Genomic DNA, 23,665 nt, shown 5'->3' on the forward strand with positions numbered 1-23,665 from the left:
TGGGTATGTGTGTTTGTCTGTGTGCACCTGTATGGGATGAAATTCATGTGTATGCACTGATGGAAATACATTTCAGCAGTACATACACAGATTGTACAACAACTCTGTGAGAAATGGCTTAATAAAGACCAAACACAGACTTTTGCACATGTGATTCTCAAAAACACTAATCACCAAATGTTCCACTTTGGCTCAAAGTAGGAGTCAGTGAGTGTCCACTGATGTAAAATCTCCATTTGGGAAATGATTCTCTCAAAGTTTCCCACCTCGGTTGTTGCCCTGCCCTGCTACTCTTCGGTCCTGCGCAGGAACAAGAAGGTGAGAGGTCACTGAGGCCCAAATGAAAACTGCTCTCTGCTTTTTCTCTCTGACATCACCATGATTACAACATCCTGAGTCGATTCACCTCCCCTCCTGTCACTCCCTCCTTTCCTTTGTTGACCTTGTTTTCATCCTCTCCCTCCCTTCCCGCTCTCCTCCGTCCCAGGTTGGTTTTAATTGGAAGGCGAGGTGATGGGAGAAGGACGAGCGCTCCTCTAAGCCTGGCTGCTCTTTGATGACGGAAAGAGAGTGAAGTCCTTTTACCTCTTTCCATCTCAAACCCTGCTGCCATTCCTTACACACGGAAGCACCAAGGAAAACTCTCCCTCTCTCCCTCTACCACACACACACACACACACACACACACACACACACACACACACACACACACACACACACACACACACACACACACACACACACACACACACACACACACACACACACACACACACACACACACACACACACACACACACGAGAAGGCATTTCTCTTTGAACTGAGTACTGCAGTGTGTTCAAAGCAAAGACGAAGGCAAAAATGTGGGGGTGGCGAGGGGAGAGAGAAGGACACTTCAAGGTGAATTTGATTTCCACTTCGTTTTAACCCACAAACAAGCCGACACACGTGCATGCAAACTCAAACGTGCTATTCAAGCCAAGCTGGCATGTATGCGTGTGCTTGCTGCATTACCGCCAAGCAGCCACATGCATTCAGCTACATACAACGACTGACGCACGTGCAACATACTTCACTATTTTAGTCCCTTATGTGTTGATGAAATTAACTCATAACACAAGATGCCCTTTAAGCATCTATTTTCTTCAAATTGTTTGTATCTGTGTACATATTGTGGGTGCAGGAGCAGAATGATTCATGCAAAAATTGAACTGAGGGAAACAAAATAAAATAACACATTTGCAGAAACTGTTGCACGGCAACACTATTTGTGTGTGTTGCCTATTAAAGGAATCAAGTCAAGTGCAGTTCACACGTTGTGTTGCATATAGAGAGGCTGGGCGACCGCAGGCCACCATGCCAAACTCCTCTGATCCCGGCGTACACTTCAATAACCAACGGCAACCAAAACCATGAGGTAAACACACCACTTAGCTCCGCTGCAGTCCGCACACACGGACACCCACGGTTGCAAACACTGGCTTGACAGAATGACAAATATTTCCTTCCATCCAGAACGAATGAGGTAATGACAAAGGGGTTAAAAAAAGGGAACAATCAACGGCTCATTAGAAAGATAAAAAACCTCCCAAAGCCTGGAGGATGAAAGAGAAGGTGATGAAAACAAGAAATGAAAAAGAAGAGAGTGAAAAAGACTCGAGATGATGACAAATCATAAGAGCTGTAACTCAATTCGGGGGCCCCGCTAAAGATGGCTTTCTTCATCCCTTTCACTCTCTCTTCATCTTGTTGTGTGTCTCGCTCTCTCTTGCTCCCGCTCTTCTCATCCCGGCTTCTTGGTAATTTTTCCCCGCTAACCAATAAGCCATTATGTGGCAGTAATATGATTGCTAATGGATGCACTGACCTGGGAGGAAGCACGCAGCACACCATTAGCCCAAATGCTATGCAACGCTATCACAAGACTTTCAAACTTAGTTAGATGGTGACTGTTAGCGTGTGTGTGTGTGTGTGTGTGTGTGTGTGTGTGTGTGTGTGTGTGTGTGTGTGTGTGTGTGTGTGTGCGTGCTTGACTCTATCCACAATTCGTGCAGCCTGGACTGTACCATCATGGATAATCATCTCGTGGTTCTTCTGATGAGTGTACTTTTTTGGCTGGATAAACTCATCTTTTCTTTTAATTTTTTTTTGTGTTTACATAGGATGATGACGTGAGAGATGACGCGAACAAACGCATTCACCTAATCAGAGACATATGAATGTACTGTGAGACTAAAAGTAGATGTCAAATATAATGAAATGTAAAAAGACATTATGTCTTGCATGGTCTCTTTCCGATTGTTATTCAATCAAATATGTAATTTAACTGGCTAAACTGATACATTTTGGTCAAGACAGAGCAAAGCATTACAAAATTCCTCATTGTGTTTATTTCTTTTAAAGATATGAATGAATCTTGTATTTAGAAGCTTAACAGGGGATGATAACCAAGAATTATCACCCATCTATTCACTCTCCTGGAGCTCTATAAAACTTTAGTGTTTTGTCTGTTTTCTGCAAAAAGCACCCTTTGTTCCACAGCACAGTGGACATTCACAACAGAATCCCACCTTAACAGACTGAGTATTGTAAATATCAGAAACGCCATTGAAAAAAAACACACACACATGAGGAGTGAATCGTTAACTTAGATTTTTGAGGGAGACAGACCCAAAACCTAGACAGGATTACAGCATATTATACGTGTATATACTATACATCTAGAGTTATAAGGGAAGACTTTAAATCTGGGATATTTTGGGGTCATTGTTTATGCGACCATAACCACATTCCTTTGTGAATCAATGGAAAACAATGTCTAATTGTTTGCTGCGTCTTGGAACGCCACAGTTTGTATCAGACAAGACTAAAATCTGGTAAAAATATTAAACATGTGGGATTTTATCCCAACACCTGGTGCATGAATGCAAAGGCCATAACTTAGCATGTCATATGGGCTACATTTATTCTTACAAGAAATCTCCCCCATTCACATTAAATATCGTAGAGGTCTGTTTGAATAAAAACTAGTAATAGATTTAAATATCTTTACAATATCTGTGCTTAATTGAATAAGATGGACTACTGCTACTCTTTTTACCAGGACTTTGGAGCTTAGATGGACTTAGAGGAAGAACGTAATACATTATGAAATAATGAAAACAATTCAAATGTTCTCAGTCATTAGAGGGACAACAATTAAAACTTAATAAGAATTAATTATAAAAACTAAAACTTACTTAGAACACGCAAATAGATTTGCAAGAATTAGAGCGCATAAAAAATCCATTAATACAAGATGTTTTCTGTGAAAAGAAGCAAGATTGTTTCTTAATTTCCAGCGTGGCGCATTCATCTAGAGATGGCAGTTTTATTTCAGCAAAACAAAAGACTACAGAGACACAAGCACACCGTTGGCAGACACGGTTTCCATGCCTCTCGGAGGTCACAGGTTGTTGATATGTGCAGAGAATCCAGTCACACACACTCGGAGAGGGAGAGAGGATTTGTTTAATCGTTCGGCCAACTCGGACAGATGGTCATGCTTTTCCAAAAGAGCAGTGTGACTGGAAAAACGGCCCACCGGTGACCCTCGCGGTGCGCGTCTTTGTGTGCGCTTATGCATGTGTGACAGTGTTACAAAAGCAAATGTTACACAAGCATTGTTTCCGAGACACTGTAACCCACGGCCAAGCCCCGACAGTAATAGGCTGGCAGAGCAGTAAACAGTGGAAGTGGTGCTGAACAACAGGCATCAGTCAGGGCTGAATGCCACGAGGACAAAAAATCCTCTACACTTCAATGCCTTTTCCTTCTCCTCTTTCCGTCAAAGTCTCTTCTCTCCACCTCCACCTTTCATTCTGTCTCTTTTGTTTTCCCTGCACCTTCCAAATACCACAGCTTTCTTCTTCTCCTCCTCCGATGTTGTTTCAGAGGTTATTTTTCCCTGTCCTTCACTCCCTCTTTTCCTACTTTTTCATCAATTAACATCGTAAACTTGTCCATGTTTAAACACGCACAAAAAAAGAAAGAAACACACACACACACACACACACCTAAGATATCACACACATACTTCTGGGACTAACACTTAGTAACATAAGCAATTAACACACAGCTGAACTGGCCTTGACATGAGCCCAGAGATCAATTACATATACACAGAGCAAAAGATCATGCACACACAAGGGCGTAAACAAATATTAAGCACTTTGGTGAACACACACACACACACACACACACGCACACACACACACACACACACACACAGTCTGGCCGGTGTCCAGGCGGAGTCTCGTTGCTTGTGTTTATAAAGCCCTGAGCTCCATATCGACAACTGTAATAACTGTGGCTGACAGGAGAGAGCAGATTACAGCAGCAATCTTAAAACTCACTCACTCACTCACTCACTCACTCACTCACTCACTCACTCACTCACTCACTCACTCACTCACTCACTCACTCACTCACTCACTCACTCACTCACTCACTCACTCACTCACTCACTCACTCACTCACTCACTCACTCACTCACTCACTCACTCACTCACTCACTCACTCACTCACTCACTCACTCACTCACTCACAAATATATATCTTCTCCTTTTCCTGAAAGCTGTCTCTTTTTGTCAACAAAACAGCTACACACACGTCAGGTTCATCCAATAACCTTTAAAGTAATAACGTTATTGCAGTGGACAGCAGACCGTCTACGGCTGGTCCGGCGGTCGGGGAATATGACTGAAACACGTGTAAAGTTATAGATTTCAGAACAGAAACTAAGAGTTATATAAAGAGTTATTTACAGGATTGCAGATGTTGTTTGGCTCTGCAGAAAATGGTAGCCTGCTGGGCTAATGGCTGAGTGGCTTCGTTTTTGTTCTTACACAAGCATGACATCCACGACCATAGAGCCAAATCAAGGCAGGAAAAAGGTCTTTAAAGAAAGAGGGAGCAATATAAACTAGTCAGAGAAAGAGCGAGCCGGTCGGTGAAGCTGATCATCGAGGGTCTGCAGCAGCAGCCGAGGCCACCAGTGGAAAATGAAAGTGGACTTTACTGGAGTGAAGGGAGCAGGCTGAGATTGGGGTCATAACTATAAGGTGCACGGGTAAAGGAAATACGGGAGAAGAGAGAGAAGAAACGTATAAAACACCCATTGCAAAGAAATGGCATATTATTGTTATGAAAACATAAGTATGCCGTTGTATTCAGGAATATTCATTTACTAACTCTTCCCCTCCTTCCTCTGCCGTTCCCACCCTTCTTAAATCTCGTCCTTCCTCTTTGTACCTCTTCTGTCTCTCTCCATAGGCCCCCTGACCAAGGAGAAGCAATTTGCAGCAGCAATCCGTCGCTAATTCACGCTCAGCATTCATGAAAAATGTATAGCAGGCTGACTGAAGGGAGATGCAGATTGGTGCCGGGCCCTCAGCAAGAGACGGGCTCTGCATTAATGGAACATTATTTTTCCTCTCTTCTTCCCTCCATCCAACTGCATACATGCCTCTTCTCCTCCGCTTTCTTGTAATACTGTCTCTGTCTGTCCATCCATCCATCCGGATCTCACAGAATCTGACAAAAACCCAAATCCTGGCGTATCCCAGAACCCGGTGTAGCTTTAGCAGCTTAAACAACCCCAAACACTTTTATCTGCAATCTGAACAACTCCGCATGAGCACGTGGGTTATCCGAGTGTGTTTTTTGCGCGCGCATTTGCCTGCGAGTGCAGTGTGCAGCCGGCTAAACCTTTACAAAGATAATAAGAGGGGAAAAAAACAACTTTATCTTAATCTTTAAAAGGCACGACATGAAGCTCGGATCCAGCTGTGAAATGGGACGCGTGTGTGTCTTGGCATGTGCGTGTGTCCTTCCTGGCTTGAACTCGCAGACGTGTTGGTGTGTGTGTGTGTGTGTGTGTGTGTGTGTGTGTGTGTGTGTGGGGATGTTTAAAACACACACATCTTACGAGAGTAGATTAATAACACCACTGTAATGCCATCAAGACTAGTCACAGTGTGGATCATGCATAATAAACCTCCCAAGGAGTATACGTAAACACACACACACACACACACACGCACACACACACAAACACACACACGCACACACACGCACTTCCTATCACTATAGCAACACTGGAACTGTTGCTGCCCTTAACTTCAAAGTCAGATGTAATTTCAGCCTCCCAACAGCCAGAGGGAGCCATGGTGATGACAGATCAGCCTCTGATGATTCCTCCTTTCTTCCATCCCTCTCCCTCCCTTCCTTTACTTACTCCTTTCCCTCCCCACCCAGCCCGCCTGCTGGGAGTCCGGTCACACAGGACCACACATAAAAATAAACCCAGCAATGCGGGTGACTGAGGATCAGGAAATGGAGAGTGGAAGAGGAAGGGGAAAATAAAGAGGGAGTTTAATAAAGCAGAAAAGGAAGAAGGGAGATCATGTCTTTTACTTGTCCTCTCCCGGTACAGCAATTTATCATTCTTGTTCCTCCCTTTCAGCCAAAACACAGAAATAGGCCACAGACAAGGTGGAGTGAGAACAGAAAGCCACTATCAGCTACAGCAAATGTCATTCAGCTTCAAATATTTGCTATTTCAACACACATTATCCGCTGTGGACGAGACATACTTGTAGATTCATACACTGACGTGGCATTTGACAGTGAAAACTCTCCACATGCAAACTATTAATGAATATAAAATAGATGTTTACAATCTTCAGTTCAGATTGAAGCCATTTTAACAGTTAATTTAAATATTAATGTGCTAACAAAATCCCCCTTATAATGGAAGGCTCGGCGTCAGAAGGGTGTATTTGGCATTTAATAGAGGGAGAAAATGAGATCTATATATCAAGAGAGAATATTTTCAAAAAAATATGACCAACTGAACTGAGGTAATATCTAGCCAGTACCTTAGATCAAGTTTTACCTTTTCAGAACAAAACTAGATGTAACACCCGCAGAGAACAAGCAAAAATGGCAAAGCACGCGGAGTGCCATGTCCACTTATTGTGCACATTCAACTTCCAAATATAGCAGCCTCTGCTTTCACGCCCTGTAGAGTCCACTCTCTAGACTGTCCTGTAGTGAAACAAGCTGTTAATGACGGTCCTGTGCTCCTTGAAAACTGTAATAAACACACTCGTACCGATGTGTTCTTTTCTTTTTGGATTTATCACCATCAGATACACAGATGCATACAAATGCATGTCCTCTCAAATACACATATGAACTCAGACACCGCTCTTCACTGGGTTGGTGTGTGTATATGTGACTTTGCTCAAGGAAACTAACTGCAAAAAGCTGCTGCCTCTCTTTCCTCCTTTGTCCTGAATTTGAACTAGTCTTCCAAATCTATTAGAAGAAATAAGGCTTGACAAAAGACACGAGCCAGGGGAGAGGAACTGATGGGCAAAAGATTTAAAAAAAAAGATGCAGATGGGGAAGATTTTTCTCCTTGTAGGGTCAGTCTTTGCTTTTCTTCCTCCTTCTCCTTCCTTATCTCTCCCCGTTGTCTCCTCCTTTGTAGGAGAGCTCGGTGGAGAGGCGCCAGTGGAGCTGGATGGGTGTTTTCTTAACCAAGTTCATCCCTCTCCATTTTCTTCTCACTCTCAAATCATACAGTTTGACACACTGGGAATGTACGGATGTGTAAGCATGGGAGCGGGTGTGTTTGAAAGAGGAGTACTTGGACAGAGTATGTGTACAAATCCACACAGGTTGACTATCTGCCCTCCGCTCTGCTGCACAAGGCTTCAAGTCAGTCGTCCTGTCAAGGGTGGTTGGACGTTACCGTGGTTTCCTCTGCAACCAAGGAGCTTCTCCCCACGCCTCCCCGTTCCACTGTTGCTCAGCCTTGTGTTACCCGATAGCTTTTACAACTTATACTGGTCATTCCTTGCGGCTAAAATAGTGTGCATCCATTAAATTTAACCATAACACACAAGTCAAATCCAATCCTGCAAGAAAAAAAAAAAGATTTCCACAAAGAAACTCCTTTTTGGCTCATCTCTCCTCTGCTGGGGATGAGAGTGCAACGTCAGCTACTCAGGAATGCTGCTAGGGATTATGTGTCCCACTTAAGGACACTTTAGCTGTCAAATACTAAAGTGCAAAGTTTGAACTTGCATGACGCAAGTGTAGATTATTTTTGTGGTCACCGCTTCAAAATTGATTGTTTAATTGCAGGCTCAACATGCTTAAAGGCAAGTATAAAGCAGTTAGCTATTTGATAATTCCTCCCAAGTTTTTAATGATTTTAAAGTAGTTATTAATAACAGGAAATGTAACTGCTGAGTAAGAACTGAATTTGTCTATGAATCAGATTTAATTTCAGATATCATCGCTGTTGAAATTTCTGGGTTCAAAACTATTTTGATGATGTTGTAAGAGATTTCTCTGCAGATCAATTCCACTTCTTGCACATCTGTGTTTTCAAGCTGTAGGGGAACAAATGGTGAGAGCCGGCAAAAACACATGTTCCCGCCTCTTGAGGGTCAAAAAAACTATGCACGTACATGAAACTGTGTGTGTGCACTGAATGATTCATGAGCGGCAGGCCGCCATAGAAGCGGAAAAACAACCTGTCTGCATTTTAGATGAAGTCAGAGTCGTTTGACTTGCTGTGTCATGATACCGGGTCTGCGGTGAAAACACAGACTGTGAACTTGGTGTAGTATATCAACATAATGTGAAAAGCATCAGTGATGAAAAGTGAAAGTATAGTTGAAAAAATCTCATTATTGCACATTATAAAATCCTTTGGAGCAGCTAGCTGTAGCCGACTCGTCTGCCTTCATCTTCCCTGAATGCCAGAATTTGCAGAAATTGACAGCCTACTCAGATTGCAGAAGAATAATGAGAAAAGAACAAGAACTGGATTATTCTGGGCTCTCAAAGTTGTAAGGTGACATTGCAGATGTAGGACTACACACCAGCCCGGAGAATCAGATTTGTGCTTGGATGGTTGAACTAGCTGGGTCCTTCAATCAACAAAGAAGTTTTTAGGGGCACGCTGGTAGTGCAGCCGTCTCACAGCTAGAAGGTCCTGGGTTTAATTCTCCCCCCCATGACTTCAGTGCCCACACCCTGGGTGGGGTTGGCGAAAGGGCCTTTCTGTGTGGAGTTTGCATGTTCTCCCCGTGTTCCCTTGGGTAGATAATGTGAGCTACCCTCACAAAAACATGCAGCAGTCCTGGGCTCTACATGCCCCGTCTGGCCAGCCGGGGACAGATGGGGTGAGGAGGATCTGGCCGGAATAACGTGATCCTTCCACGCGCTACGTCCAGCTTCTTTTCACCTGTCTAGTGAAAAGAAGTGGCCTCAAGAAATGAGGAGACTTGAGCTCAGTGTAGGGCCCTCCCAGGGTTGGCAGAGGGAGAGCAATGCCCAGGACTGACTTAGGTACGAGCACTGAGTGAAGAAAATGGGAAAAAAATCAGGGATATATGATTAAAAAATAAATAAAATAAAAAAAGGGGTAAAACTTCTTTGTTTTTTTGTTTAAAAAAAATGTAAAACGTTTTTTTTATAATTTATATTTTTATCTCTGGTCTTTGCATGCAACGGAGTAACACAATGATTTTTGGAAACAATTTAATTAATTAATTTAGTCACAAGCGAATGCTGCACCGCGGGGTTTAGAGGCCTACGCACCAACTGAGAAAAAAATAAGGTAAAGGCCTGAGTCGATGGTTAATGGACTCAAAGTCATGAAGAGTTGATGACAAAAGCCAACGTTTGCTTTAATTTTTACCTGCTAGTTTAACCAGTTTAATTCACCAGGACAGGTGAGAGATTCATCGCTGCCACATTTAATCACAGCCGGCCCGACTCCCTCTGCTGGTCACCTTGTCTTTTATTCACTAATCCCACAGCTTGAAAGTAAATGCAATATTCAATATCCGTAGCGTTAGTTTCTGATTTCACCTCTAAACAGTTTGTTTTTGTTAAGAGAAACTCTGCTCTGTTTGTCCTATTAGCATCGTTCATTTACGCTGATCAGGGAGCCGTCAGCATCCTCAGCAGACACGTCTCAAGCGTCTCAAGAGAGAGTGCTACTCATCATTTTGAAACCCAATTTTATAAATTTGGTAACCGCTTCAATCATTTATGTTTGGCTTGCTGATTAATGACATACGTTCTCAGATTTTATAGCTAACGTGACCATACCGTACACTCCAGTGTGAGACTGGTTTCAGATTATCTGTCCTTTTCTCAGAGACATTATAGCAGCAGTAGCAGGGAGCTGCTGTGGCCTTTATTGCTGCTGTCTGTTCTAAGAATAGGCAGCAAACAGTTTGGCTCTGCCTCCTTCTCTCCCCACATACCCTCCATGTGCTGACAGTATATTTTCTAACCATTCAACACCTATATCCATGTAATACATATGCTGAATCATTTGTATCTACAGTATCATTTACAATTTATACAAAACACATTCTGATTTACATGGGAAAAGCATCTCTTGCATTTCTTTGCTCTCACGACTCCCTTCCCCTCCTTTTTCTCCTCTCCTACCCCCTGAGCACTAATATGGAGGCTGAATCTAACCGCGCTGGATGACATTACTCTGGGCTGCCTGCTGGCCCTGTCTGTCTGCAGGGGGACTTTAAAATAAAACACAGCGCTGGGAAGAGCCACATACTAGTGAGAGCACATACTGTATAGGCAGCTTGACTGACATGCTCTGACAAACTACACACACAAACACACACACACACACACACACACACACAGTGTGTGTGTGAAAAAGGCTTGCAGAGGACAGTGTGCATCAAAGTATGGACTGAATGGGCATTTGCGCGCCAAGAGAGCTGTGCGTGTGGCTGCCGTGAGGGAGAGGGGAGGGGTGCAGGCCTCTCCAGCTGTGCCCTGTCAGTCATTTATGACCTCACACATGGAAAAACAGAAAAGGGCAAGGTGGACAGGAGTGAGGGAAGAGACAGTGATTATGTTTCTGAATTTTTCCTTTTGTTTGATGGAAAATAAGTCAACGAGGGGCAAATGAGCGCTGAATGACCTATAAAAACATTTTTTTTTCCCTTCATTGCGTGCCTGTGTGCATGTACGGGTGTGCATGAGAATAAGAGAACATGTCCTAATGTAAAAAAAAAAAAAAACTAAACACACACACACACTACTGCCAGAACGCCATAGCCTGAATTCAACATCCCTCACCCTGAACAAGTGACAAAAAGATAACCACGTTTCACTTCAGCGCTTCACGCCCTTTCTCTCCCCCCCTCGCTTCCTCACCTCACCCTCCCACCCCCAGCTCTCACTCTGTCTTTCCACATGGCTGGCCATCCTCTCCAATGTCCCAGAGGATGGGAGGCTGTGCGGCAGCTTGGCAGGCTGTCAGGGGAACGCAGGAGAGCAGGGAACATGTAGTGACTGGAACAGGGTGGTGGTGGGTTTCGGGGGAGAACCGGAGGAGGGAGGGGGGGGGGTCTGGCTTGGCTTAGATACTGAAAGCTAAAGATGCAAAGGGCTGAGGGTGATGAGCTATCACTACTTCTTTTTTCTCTCCTCCTAATACAAAAACATTCACTGCCACACAGAGCTGGAAATAACTAGGTAGTGGACAACGTGTCAGATGGTGCCAATCATGCAGTCCAGCTCTGACAAAATGTCAGCAGCCAAACATGTTAGCTTTTTATTGACCTGCAATTGCACACATCCTGGGGAAATCAGTCATTTTGGAAATGGCAGCACTCGGCAGAGAAAAGCTCGATTCCATCAAGTCCACATCCAAGCTAGGCAGCGACTTCTGATGTATAACAATCAGAGAAAAAATCCTCCCCAAAGTTATGGCCTAAAAGTTTCAACATAAAATCAAACCAAAACCGATGGCAGCCAAGGAGAAGTAAACAAATGGGTGTTTACGGACAACATTTTTGGAAAAAGGGAGTTTGCAATCAAGTCTTACTTCCTCTCAAAGGTGGATGTTTTCACTTGATCAGGCAGCTGATGTGATGATTGTGTGGAAATGGAAGAATAGACTCAGCGAGACTACAGAAGAGGCTGACACTGCTGAAAGAAGCTGAAATGCTAAATCCTCACTGAAAATCAGTTAGTAAAGCTATTGTTAGTTTAAAATGATGCACAGAGCCAGATGGTAAGCATTGCACATGCCGACAACTGAGGAGAGATGCTTGTCAATAATAATCTATTCACAGAAAACACCGCTTAAACATCAATTCTGATAGAAAGTACAAACTTATTTCCATGTAAGTTGAATTAAACTATTTTAATTTGATACCAGCACATTAAGGAATAAAGATACTGTACGTGGGATGCAAGGTCTTCTGTGTCTCCAACTCATTACAATAAAAAAAAAAACAAACACAAAAAAACAAGCTATGAGGCAGTGAGACTTGCATCTGTTATAAGCTGCTAAAGGACTTTTCTATTTGGTCTCCCTTCAAAAATCCCGCCACATTATACACCAGACTACTCCCAAAACAACAACATGACACTTTGCCGACCCGCTCTCCCTCGCTCCTGCTAGAGAGAGAAAGAGGGAAAAAAAGAGATGACAGCAGCTTTAGATCTGACATCAAACGCCGGCGAGAGAGAGAGTGTGTGTTGGGGGGGGGGGGCAGTTACATCTCTACTGTGACAGCTTGCTGGAAGAGCCTGGCAAATGCCGAGCAATTTCTCTCTTCTTCTCTCCATCCCCTTCTATCTATCCATCTCTCCCTCTCTGTGTCCCTCTCATCAAAACTTGCCACCGATTAGGATCTTGGCGAGCCACAGGCTTTGGATGGGATGTGAAAACACACGGAGAACCCAAGGGGTAAAGCGCCAGGATTAAAGTGCTGAGGGAATACGGGCCGATAGTAGTGCTGGTTCAAATAGAGCGGCCCCCGCGACGGCAGTGGCTCCTCGCCTCTCCGTCTTCTCTTCTTACAAATTCACACAGTTATACATCAAGGCACTTTCTCATTATAGAATGAGGAGGGGGCAGAACTTTCATGATGCTTCTTAACAGAGAAATACAAGGGCAGAGGGAAGAGAGGGTACAGAGTGTGGAAGAATGAAAATGAAAGAGTAAAGGAGAAATGACGAGATAAGGCAGATGACAGTATGTTAAGAACAAAAAGTACGGAAAGAGTGTGCCACTACCAGTGTGTGTGTGTGTGTGTGTGTGTGTGTGTGTGTGTGTGTGTGTGTGTGTGTGTGTGTGTGTGCATGTGGAAGAGATGGAACAGGAATCCCTTGACAAACGACAGATAAGTCAGTGCTGATTTAAAACAAAGAAAAGTTAACCATCAGAGTGTGTCGAGGCGACCAATACACACAGACTTTAAACGCATCACTATATGGAGAAAATTGTGCCTTAATTGGAGTTTGAACACTTAATTTAACTTTTCTTGCAGTTTATTTCTGCACTCGTGGAAATGCCCCAAAGTATCTGGTAAATTAAACTGTATTCACCCCAAGCGGTGCCAATAATTGTGACCATTTGCACATGTCTATTTATTCTACCCTTTAAAGGCCTGAGGAACTTATGACAGGGACTTTAGAGTAATAAGTGATTAATTTAGCCAAAAAAAAAAAAAAAAGTGAGTCCAACTCTCATGCTGCAGATCAGCCTGGTCACACCATTTCTTCTCAAATACTCCTCCAGCCAAGCTGCGCTATGTTTTTTCTTTTAAATCACATAAATGCCAAGAGGATGACTTTGAGGGTTTGTTTCTGCGTAGAAGGGATGTGCTGGTGCATATGCTTCACCAGGCACGTGGGTGTATGGTGTTCAGACCATGGGAGGACACTGAACATTTGATTCTTCTGCCTTTGGCGTATACGCCAGTCAAAATACAGATATAAGCTCTTGAATGAACAGTCAAATCCAATCAGATGTCTGACAAAGAAGCAGGGCAGAAGAGTGTGATTGGACAAAAGAGCTCAAAGCTGAACACGGCTGGGTCAGATGGACAAAAAAAAACGAAAGCGTTGAAGAAAGTTGTTCAAAAGTAGTTGACTAGTAAAAACACTTTGTCACCCTTACACAAATAAAAGCCAGGTCTGTCTCAAGTATCAATATTACGGAGCTCTTGGGAGGACACGTCTGATCACTCACCGGCAGACTAGACGGGCGGTCATGGGAGACGCCGTCGTCATTGTTGGTCTTCCCAGAAATCCCTGGAACAGAACCTCTGATGCTGTAGTTTTCCTGCTGGGCCTCCTAACAAGACCGACGCAGAGAGAAGACACAAAACATGAGGAGGATAAACACGCGTGCTTCCGATCATTATTATCTGCACGTGTAGCTTGATTTCTACTCAGATGAATTCTTCTTTTTTGAAGAGAGACTTAAAAAAATAAGATTTAGTGAAGTAAAAGGTATCCTGAATTAGGGGATCATAAAATCCAACAAGTGTGAACGCTGATAAAAGAAGAAAGGAGAACCAAGTCATTCAGCACAGTAAGAAGTGTTTGGGGTAACTTCAAAAGAGTCATGTTGCAACATGCTGCGTCTATAGACACGCTAAGAATAATAATTTCACGGTTCAGTTGTAAAATAACATGCCTTCAGGATGTATTTGTTGCAACTCTTTGATATACAAATTTGGCCATCTAAACGTATATATAAAAAACATACATGAGTATCTTTGAGCAAAAAAGAGCAAACTTTTCATAAGAAACATTAGTTACGTCTCATTAAGCGTCTTCAATGACACACACGGCTGTGACAACAAGGGCCTCGTGATTGTGTTTGAGAGATAAGTCAAAGGATGGGTCTGGCGAGCAGTGTGTCTTGTGTTTCCAGGGTGGTAATAGACTCCCAGATTCCCCCGTTAGATCAAGTCACGACACAAAGAGGCGTGCTGCAAGGAAATACACAGACATGCATGCTATTACAGCAGATCCAGGCTGAAAAACCGCCAAACACACACACCCATCAGCACACTACACCCACCAATTCATTTCAACCAAATCCCGGCCTAACCACTCACTAATCCTCGAAACATACACACTCAGACAGAAGCCAACATCAAGACACACACTCGGTCCTATTGTTCAATCCGAGTCATTTTCTTTCCCTCTGTAATCACAAGCCTATCTAGTGTAAACCAATTTTCTCCACATTGACGGAGGTGTTGCCCTCTCCCTCTCCGTCTGTCTGAATCTCTCCCTCCTTCCCTCTGCCCATTTCTTTTCATTCAGCACCAAGGTCATTTCTCCATCATGTTAAGCGTCAAAAGCACAATGGCAACTTGTTAAAGAGCTCCGAGTGGAGGGATTAGTGATAACTGATCAGCGAGTTGCAGCAGGAGATCACATGCGAGTGCTTGCACACACGGCCAGATGCAACATGCATACACACGCAGCCACACTTGTAATGTGACACACACACATCCGCGCAGGGGTGTCCTCAGGTTTATGCTCTCAAAATCCATTTCTCCCTAGCTTTTGATTTTTTTATCCGTTGTGTGATTATGTAGTAGGTGAGCAATATTCCTGTCAGCTGGGTGATATCATTTTATAGCTGGAGATAATCCTTCACAGCAGGAGATGTATCAGGGGAAAACCGAATTATTATTAACCGTGTAATCATTTGTGCATCCAGGTTATGTATCATGTTAAAATGATCAGCGCCTTTGTAGACTGTTAAGATTTCATTTCTTTCCCATGCACACATTTTGCAAACTGCTTTTAAACCGACATAGGAAATAAAGTAAATGCATTCACCCGTCAATTATTAGTAATGATGTCGATGTCTTTATAAAATAAACATTTACATTTGAGAGCTTCTCATACATGTGTTAAACTATAAGTCAAATATATACATGTCTCCATCCCAACAATGATACAAATATTAGTCTTTAAATGTGATGTTTCACAGTTTGTCACTTCGCCGAACACAATTGCTCTCTGGGAAGCGCAAACCGCGTCTGTGTCCATTGAAACGCTTCTTAGGTTTTAAACTGCAATAAAACAGTAGGAGGAGAACAAAGTGTTTTGTTTTTTTGGATGGAGTAGCCATATTCACAGCTTCTGAGTGGCAACGGTGGGCGGTTAGATTCAGTTACCCTACAACCAGAATATCATGCGACTGATTCCCAGCCCTGTCAAAAGGCTCCTGGGCAGAACACCGAACCCCACAGTGGCTAGACTTCCCCGTCCACTGAGGAGTCACAGACAACCGGTGGACTGTTTTGTGTCAGGGTGTGGGAACCACCATCTCATCTTCTCCGTGAAAAAGACAGAGGAGATGATTGTGGATTTTAGGAGAGACTAAAACCCCTTTTCCACCAAACTGGTTCCAGGACTGGTATTGGGCCAGTGCTGAGTTTGGAACCGGGCTTTCTGTTTCCACTGACAAAGAACTGGCTCCACATAAGGGGAGGGGGCAGAGTTGTTAAGACCAACAGCAATAACAAGACTGCGAGATGCCGACATTTTCAAAAAAGCGACAAATGAATATAGATGCAGCAAAGCAGCAGTGATCTGTGGAGGAGACAACCTGTCTTTTAGATATCGATACGGTCCACGGAGGTTGCTACGCGTCCAAGTCCGTATTAGAGCAAATACGTTGTTGTTGCTTCAACTTTCGCGCCAATGCAAACGCAGTCACGTACCTGATGTTTACAGTGACGTAATGACGTGGCTCCCTTTAGCACTCGAGCTATGACAAAGCAAACCGGTTCTCAGCTGGTTCGCAAGTTGAACGAGTTGTGAACCAGCACCAGCACTGGCCCAGAACCAGCTCTGGAACCGGTTTGGTGGAAAAGGGGTATGAGTGGAATAGTTTTCTCCATTATGGGAAAAGAAGTGGAGGTGGTGGAGGATAGTAAATACCTCGGTGTTTACCTGGACGACAGACTGGGGATACAAAACCGATGGTGTCTACAAGAAGGAACAGAGCAGAGTATTTCTGGCGGAAGGTTAAGTCTTTTAGTGTTTGCAGCAAGATGTTGAATATCTTCTACAAGTGTTGTTGAGAGTGTAACGTCATGTGCTGTCATCTGTTGGGGCAGAAGCAGCAGAGCCAGTGACTTAAAGAAACTGAGCAAACTGATAAATGAGGCTGACTCTTTTCTGGAGCTTTAATCAACACCAAGCATCCTCTTCACAATAATTCATCAACAAAGCGTCTTCAATCAGCGAGTCTTCAAATCTATCCAAACACAGACGGCTACAGGGGACCATTCCTTCCCACAGCTATAACCGTCTGCAATGATTCTTTGAAGAAACGTAAATAGACATTTACTGCAACATGTAATTTCCCTTTGGGGATTAATAAAGCCCTACTGAATCGAATAGAATGAGATAAAAAAAAATTTTGGCTGCCCTCTTAGCTTTTTTTTTTTTAAAGTGAATACTTCAACAAGTGCTCGTAAAAGTTCCCTCTATATTTCTTTGACATTTGCTTGTTGTCTATACACAATGTGTATTATGTGTATTACAAGAGTACACACAACTTCAAGAACTGATAAGTAAACATCGCCTATCATTATTTTCATATTTCTAACTAAAAGAAAGAGGGTCTTACCAGTCAGCAACATCCACATTTATTTATATTATCAATAAATAAAACAAAGCGTCATTAAGCATTTCAGCTTAATCCCTCTGAGCGGAGGGGTCGCCACAGCAGCATCATAGTCTGCACATCAATTTGGCCCATTTTTGTGCCGGATGCCCTTCCCAATGCGACCCCACATGCACAGGTAGAAACTAACAACACATAACGCTCGCACAAACACACCTACTGGCAATTTAAAATCAACCTAGACATACATGTTTTTAGACTGTGGGAGGAAACCGGAGTACCTGGAGAGAGCCCATGCAATCACGGGAAGAACACAAACTCCACAAAGAAAGTTTTGCTTACAAGTTAAAAGGTAACACAGTTTTCCTGTGGGAGCTTATTTCTATCCCAAAAAGAGTCAGAAATGTCACACGCTTACTGACATGTTGTGATGTGAATAATGTTTTCAAAAAGAGGATTCGTCTTCTGTTATGGGACATTTATTCATTTCAATACAATCCAATTGTTAACAAACAATAAATGTAAACTACACTGATAATAACTGCGATTATATCTGTACAAGTAAAATAACTGGGGGATGTTCATGTCTACAAGCTGAATATTTATCTGATTGATAACTGTGTTGTGTAAATTAATTGTACTGTTGCGTTGCCGACTGCTCTCGGATCCCTCCTGCAAATTCTAGATATATTTCATGACAAACACTGTATTTCTTTCAAACACAAAACATGTTTCTCACATTGAAATCAGTTGTTAAAATGAATTTAATAAGCAGCAGCAACATGTCTCTTGTTTCAAGAACCGTTTTTTCATAAAGGAGCAACCAAAGGAAGAAGAGAAACTCTGGAAACCCAGATTGGGTTTAATCAGAGCGTCACAGATCCTCCCAGAGGTGGGAGGGTGCAAACAGATGTTTGACAACAGGAGCACAGCACAGAACTGAGCCCACCCCCCCAAAAAAACAAAACAAAAAAGCTATGTTGGTTTCCTTGTCAAAGCCCTGAGCAAGCTGTGTGTTTGTGTGCCCTCCCCCTGGACTTGTCCTGGATACATGCCAAACATCAGGCTTTTATTACACGGTCACCAGTGTTTCGTTTGAAGCTGAAACCCCGCTCGGACACAAGTACACCTCCACGGGTAAACAAAAGGGAAGGGAAGGAGGGAGTAATCACATTGGAGGTGAAGAGGAAGTAGATGTGTGCTGGTCTTCTGATGGGTGGACACACACGTGCAGAGTTTCAGCTCCTAGGCAAAAATGCACACACAGTGAAGTAAGAAAAGAAGACAGGCTGCTGACCCTCGTCCAATATTTACCCACACAAGCCTTTAGTGTGTGTGTGTGTGTGTGTGTGTGTGTGTGTGTGTGTGTTTGTGTGTACTCTGGGGGACTTTTGGTTTGATGTGGGTCAGAGTTAGGTTAGCATCATACTACTGTTTACACTCTTGTTCTTACATCATTACAAAGCTGTAATGTGAACAGAGGGCGAGGAGATAGGGGCTGCAAATTTGAGATGAGAGAAAAAAAAACAAAAAGGTGAAACGGAAAAAGAAACAGAGAAAAAGAAACGGAGGTAAAGCGGCTTATGAAAAGGGGACTGATGAAAAAAAAACAACAAAACTTGAAAAAGTGAGAGCAAGAGAACATCAGAGGCAAATGAAGGAGTGCTGCGAGTGCATCCTTTCATTTGAGTTTTTTTCCAGTCCATTGTCTCAAAATCCCATTTCCCAGTTAATTTAGAAGCCTCTAAAATACACTCCACTCCGTACCTTAAGCCTAAGGCCAAAGCTAATCCTGTCTTCGCACACATGCACAGACACACAGGCACGCTCATTCATCCTCTGTGCTTTTGAAAAGACTTCATCTTGGCATAGTAGAAGCGAATGAAGGATATTGAAGGCAAGCGTTTGAAGTACATGAGGGAATGCAGGAATCAAACTGAGAGTTAAATGCTATTAGACAGCAGTGTGGAGAGGCAGTGTAATATTAGATTTGATTGAATAGATGACTGCTGAATGTGGTGTAATATATAGAGTCGGAAAGGCTTTATGCAGAAGTAAATCAATATTGCAGTACCACCTTGATCCCAGCCACTCAGGAGGGGAGCCAGTAAGTGAGTGGTTGGTGTTTGGAAAGCAGAAATATGACACTGTTGCACACAGACGTTTGTTTTTGAGTGACTTGAGTGCACCTGCTTTCAAAGTCAGAGTCCAGCTTTTAAGTAAATTGGTGTATTGCATTATCTGTTTGTAATGCATTGTTTATCATTTCACATACAGATAAAAAAAAGCTTGGCTTTCAGTTCATTAGCAGCGGAGGCAACAGTAGTGCGTCAAATAGTTGTAATGACGGAATCAGGTTTTTTTCCATTAAAAAATGTTGGACTGGGAATTTTTGGGTTGGTTGACCTCTGAAATTATTATTTTAAACAGAGAATCAGGTGAAGCACTGCCGTGTTTTTCGTGTTTGATTGCCTGTTGTGGAATAAAAAAGGAGTGAAACTGGCAAGAGAGCAAGCAAATATTTGATGCCACCACTTGACAGAAGAAGAAAACGCACAGAAAAATTCCCAGTTGTTAAGCTGAGCTGATTTTGATCTTGATCTTTGTTTCCATTGTAGTGCATAGTAGAATAAGACTCCGCTTTCCGGTCGATCTACAGTATGTTCCTACTAGGGCTGGGCGATTTTGGACAAAAATAAAAATGTTTTCTCTGAAAACCCGATTTTCGATTTCGATTTCGATTTTTTTGGTAAAACTACAAAAGACAATGAAATAAATTGTTTCAAATATCTTATCTTTATTCTTAAAGAAAAATAGCAAACAAATTTCCCTATTGGGAATTAAGTGCAATTGAAAGATACTGTAAATCCTCCTTGAGTTTAGTAAAGTGACAACATTTACAATTTTCTTGACCAAACAAAGATGACTAGACGAGCTCTGTCTGTAATGCAGCCAGCTGCAAAAAAGGAAAATCAATTTTCCGATTTTCCTTTTTTTAACATCGATTGTGATTAATAAATCCGATTTAGATTTAAAATCGATTAATCGCACAGCCCTAGTTCCTACCCTCACCTATTGTCATGAACTGTTTAGCTGGAGTCTCCCTTAGGGAGAGGGTGAGAAGTTCATTCATCCGGGAGAGACTTGGAGTAGAGTCAATGCTCCTCCACATTGAGAGGAGCCAGCTGAGACCTCCCTCAGGAGACGTTTCGGCACGTCCAACCAGGACGAGACGGCGAGGCAGACCAAGGACACGATGGAGAGTTGATATCTCTCAGCTGGCCTGGGAAAGCCTCGGTGTCCAGGAAAAGGAATGTCTGGGTCTCTCAGCTTAGGCTTAGATGTAATTCGCTGTGGATAAAAGCATCTGCTAAATGACAGTAGTAGTAGTAGTAGTAGTACTAGTAGTAGGCTGCTGCGCCCACGACCCAATCTTGAATAAGGGATAAGGGAAAGTTAACATATATAAAGCTCAGGTCCTCTTGAGGGCTATGCAAAGTATTTTCTTCTGTTCCTGGCCACTCTCCCAGCTTGGAGGACACAGTTCCCAGTGCTCCAACAACTATCGGCACCACTGCTGTCTTCACCTTCCAGATCTTTTCCATTTCCTCCTTCAACCCCTGGTACTTCTCCAGTTTCTCGTGTTCCCTCTTGTTGATATTGCTGTCAGTTGGGATTGCCACGTCAAGGGTCTTGTCTGGTGCATAGGCCCTGGCCTTCATCACTCTAGTGCTCAAGGCCTGTTCTTGTGTTGCAATGATTAATGCCTCCGTGCTGTCCTTCAGTCCAACCTTTTCAAGCCACTGGTAGGATTTCTCAATGGCACCCACTTCCTCAATCTGCCGATGGTACCGTATTTTCTGCACTATAAGGCGCACCTAAAAGCCTTTAATTTTCTCAAAACCCGGCAGTGCGCCTTATAATGTGGTGCGCCGTATATAGGATCATTACGGTAATTTCTGTTATTGTAGTCAGAGGGATTGTGGGTACTGTAGTTGGTGTCGGCGAAGTAACGGCGCTAAAAATGGCGCTAAAAATGGCGCTAAAAAAGGCGCTTAAAAAAATGTAATTTATTACAGTCCCAAATCACTTGTGTAAAGACCCCCTTTAAAGAGACACGTTTATGACGCAGAGTTCAAACTCAAGGCTCAAGCCGGGACCATGGGCTGCTGCACTCGCCCAGCTGTTCTATTCCGACACGGAAGAAGAAGATTTCGAGGGATTCGTGACTGGAAAAGTTCCCCTTCGCGTTTGTTTTGGGAGTGAACAAAGTTTTCAGAAAGCTGTCTTTTATTTTGTTAATAAAGTTTTGACTTATTACTTTTTTTCTTGTTTTTTTTTTATTTTGTAGCGTATCCTGTAGCGCAGCTCCATCAGGTAGATACGTAACTCAACCCCAGCCACTGTACTACGGTATTTTACCGTATATTCCGTGCGCCGTATAATGCGGTGTGCCTTATATATAAAGATATTTAAAAAATATTAATTTATTGATGGTGCGCCGTATAATACGATGCGCCGTATGGTGCGGAAACTACGGTACATGCCGTCCAAGGGCTTTTCTGTCCATGATGGTTCCTCCTCCACATCTTCTTCTGCACTGGATTTCTTGTGTCTGAGACATTGACTTAGGAGCCTATTCTTAGGGGTCATCTTCTTTATGTATTCCTGGATCTGTATTTCTTCATCCTGCCTGGTGGATTTGATACTAACTAATCCACAGCCTCCCTCTTTCCGCTTTGTGTTGAGTCATGGTGTAGGACTGGGGATGAAAACCTCTGCGCAACGCGAGTTGCGTCCTTGTCAGTGGCTTCCACCTCTTGGTGGCCAGGTTACCATGCCAGCACATTACCTGATAACTGGCGGGGCATACGTGTTGATGGCCTGGACTTTGTTCTTTCCGTTCAGCTGGCTCTTCGGGATCTGCCTGACTTTTTTCAGGTACTTGTACGTGGCCGACTTCCTTGTATTCCTTGTAGTTGCCATTTGCTTGCAGAATACCCAGTTATTTGTAGCTGTCCTGAACATCTGAAATGTAACCCCTTTGGTAGCTCAACCCCCTCAGCAGTGATCATCTTGGCCCCTCTTCTCATTCGCAATTCCTGCCCCCAAACTGATCACTACCACCTCCATCCACCTGTCCTCTCATAAGTAACATATGAATTTACTCCTCCCTCTATCTCTGCATCTGGTCTGACGCACATCTCCACAAAATGTCATGCTAATGACATTAATATTCATTAAAAATTAAGATTAATTGCATGTCTTACAGGCCTATATTCATGCAGCTGACACTGTCTCACCACACACACCGTGAACACCAGTACAATTGGCCTCCACCATGTGCCACTTTACATCAAGGACAAGGGAACCTCTGTTTTCTAGGTGCCCTCACGTTTGTACGTGCACAAAGAATTTAAATTTACTGGGTCAATATTTTAGAAAAAGTCTGTTTCCTGGTCAGACAGATGATATATTTTTTACTATCATTTAACTTCCATTTGGCTGAGATGTCACTAAATGTGATGCTAATTGAAAAAAGAAAACATGAATGGTTTTAACCTAAAAAAAACCCAACATAGCATATACTGTATATGAAAAGGTCCTACAATCAAGAAGAGCGATGAGGAAAACATCCATATATGCACCCTGGGTTCACACACGATGCTTCTGACGTCGACATAAACACACATGTTCACACCAATCAGCTTGACTCATGACTCAATCATAATTGAAGCAGCAATCAGAAGTGAGACTCCACAACATCACCCTTTGACAAAGGGGAAAATCAGGATTTGATTCTGTTGTTTTTGTCTTTCATGATGTCTTTGTGTTTTAATTCATTTCAGAAAATTTGTCCAAGATTGCAGCTTCTGACTATAGCAAGTTATTAATACTTGTAGGGGTATTACTAGTTTTGTCTTTAATGTTAGAATGGAAATAATGTGTGTGAGGATGCCTGTGTCCATATAATGGTGAGCATTGTGTGTGTGTGTGTGTGTGTGTGTGTGTGTGTGTGTGTGTGTGTGTGTGTGTGTGTGTGTGTGTGTGTGTGTGTGTGTGTGTGTGTGTGTGTGTGTGTGTCCAGCCTATCTTAATAGGTCCATTTGTAGCAGGGCCTGTTCTAGTGCCGTCCTTCAGATTGGATTCTATCT

The 23,665-nt window shown here is 43.0% G+C and overlaps 1 protein-coding gene across 9 annotated transcripts in view; it reads right to left on the bottom strand.

The window, feature by feature from the left end:
* arid1b (AT-rich interactive domain 1B) overlaps positions 1-23,665 on the bottom strand; it is a 224,445-nt gene that overhangs the window by 117,008 nt on the left and 83,772 nt on the right. For 8 of the 9 annotated variants that reach the window (XM_061742836.1, XM_061742834.1, XM_061742835.1 and 5 more), the window contains one exon: positions 14,097-14,201. The exons of the other annotated variant lie outside the window; for it this stretch is intronic. In XM_061742836.1, the coding sequence (XP_061598820.1) occupies positions 14,097-14,201 (105 nt within the window). The remainder of the gene's footprint in view (positions 1-14,096; positions 14,202-23,665) is intronic. 9 annotated transcript variants of the gene reach the window in all.

Source organism: Cololabis saira, chromosome 16 (genome assembly GCF_033807715.1).
Source record: "Cololabis saira isolate AMF1-May2022 chromosome 16, fColSai1.1, whole genome shotgun sequence".
In the NCBI taxonomy this organism is placed as follows: domain Eukaryota; kingdom Metazoa; phylum Chordata; class Actinopteri; order Beloniformes; family Belonidae; genus Cololabis; species Cololabis saira.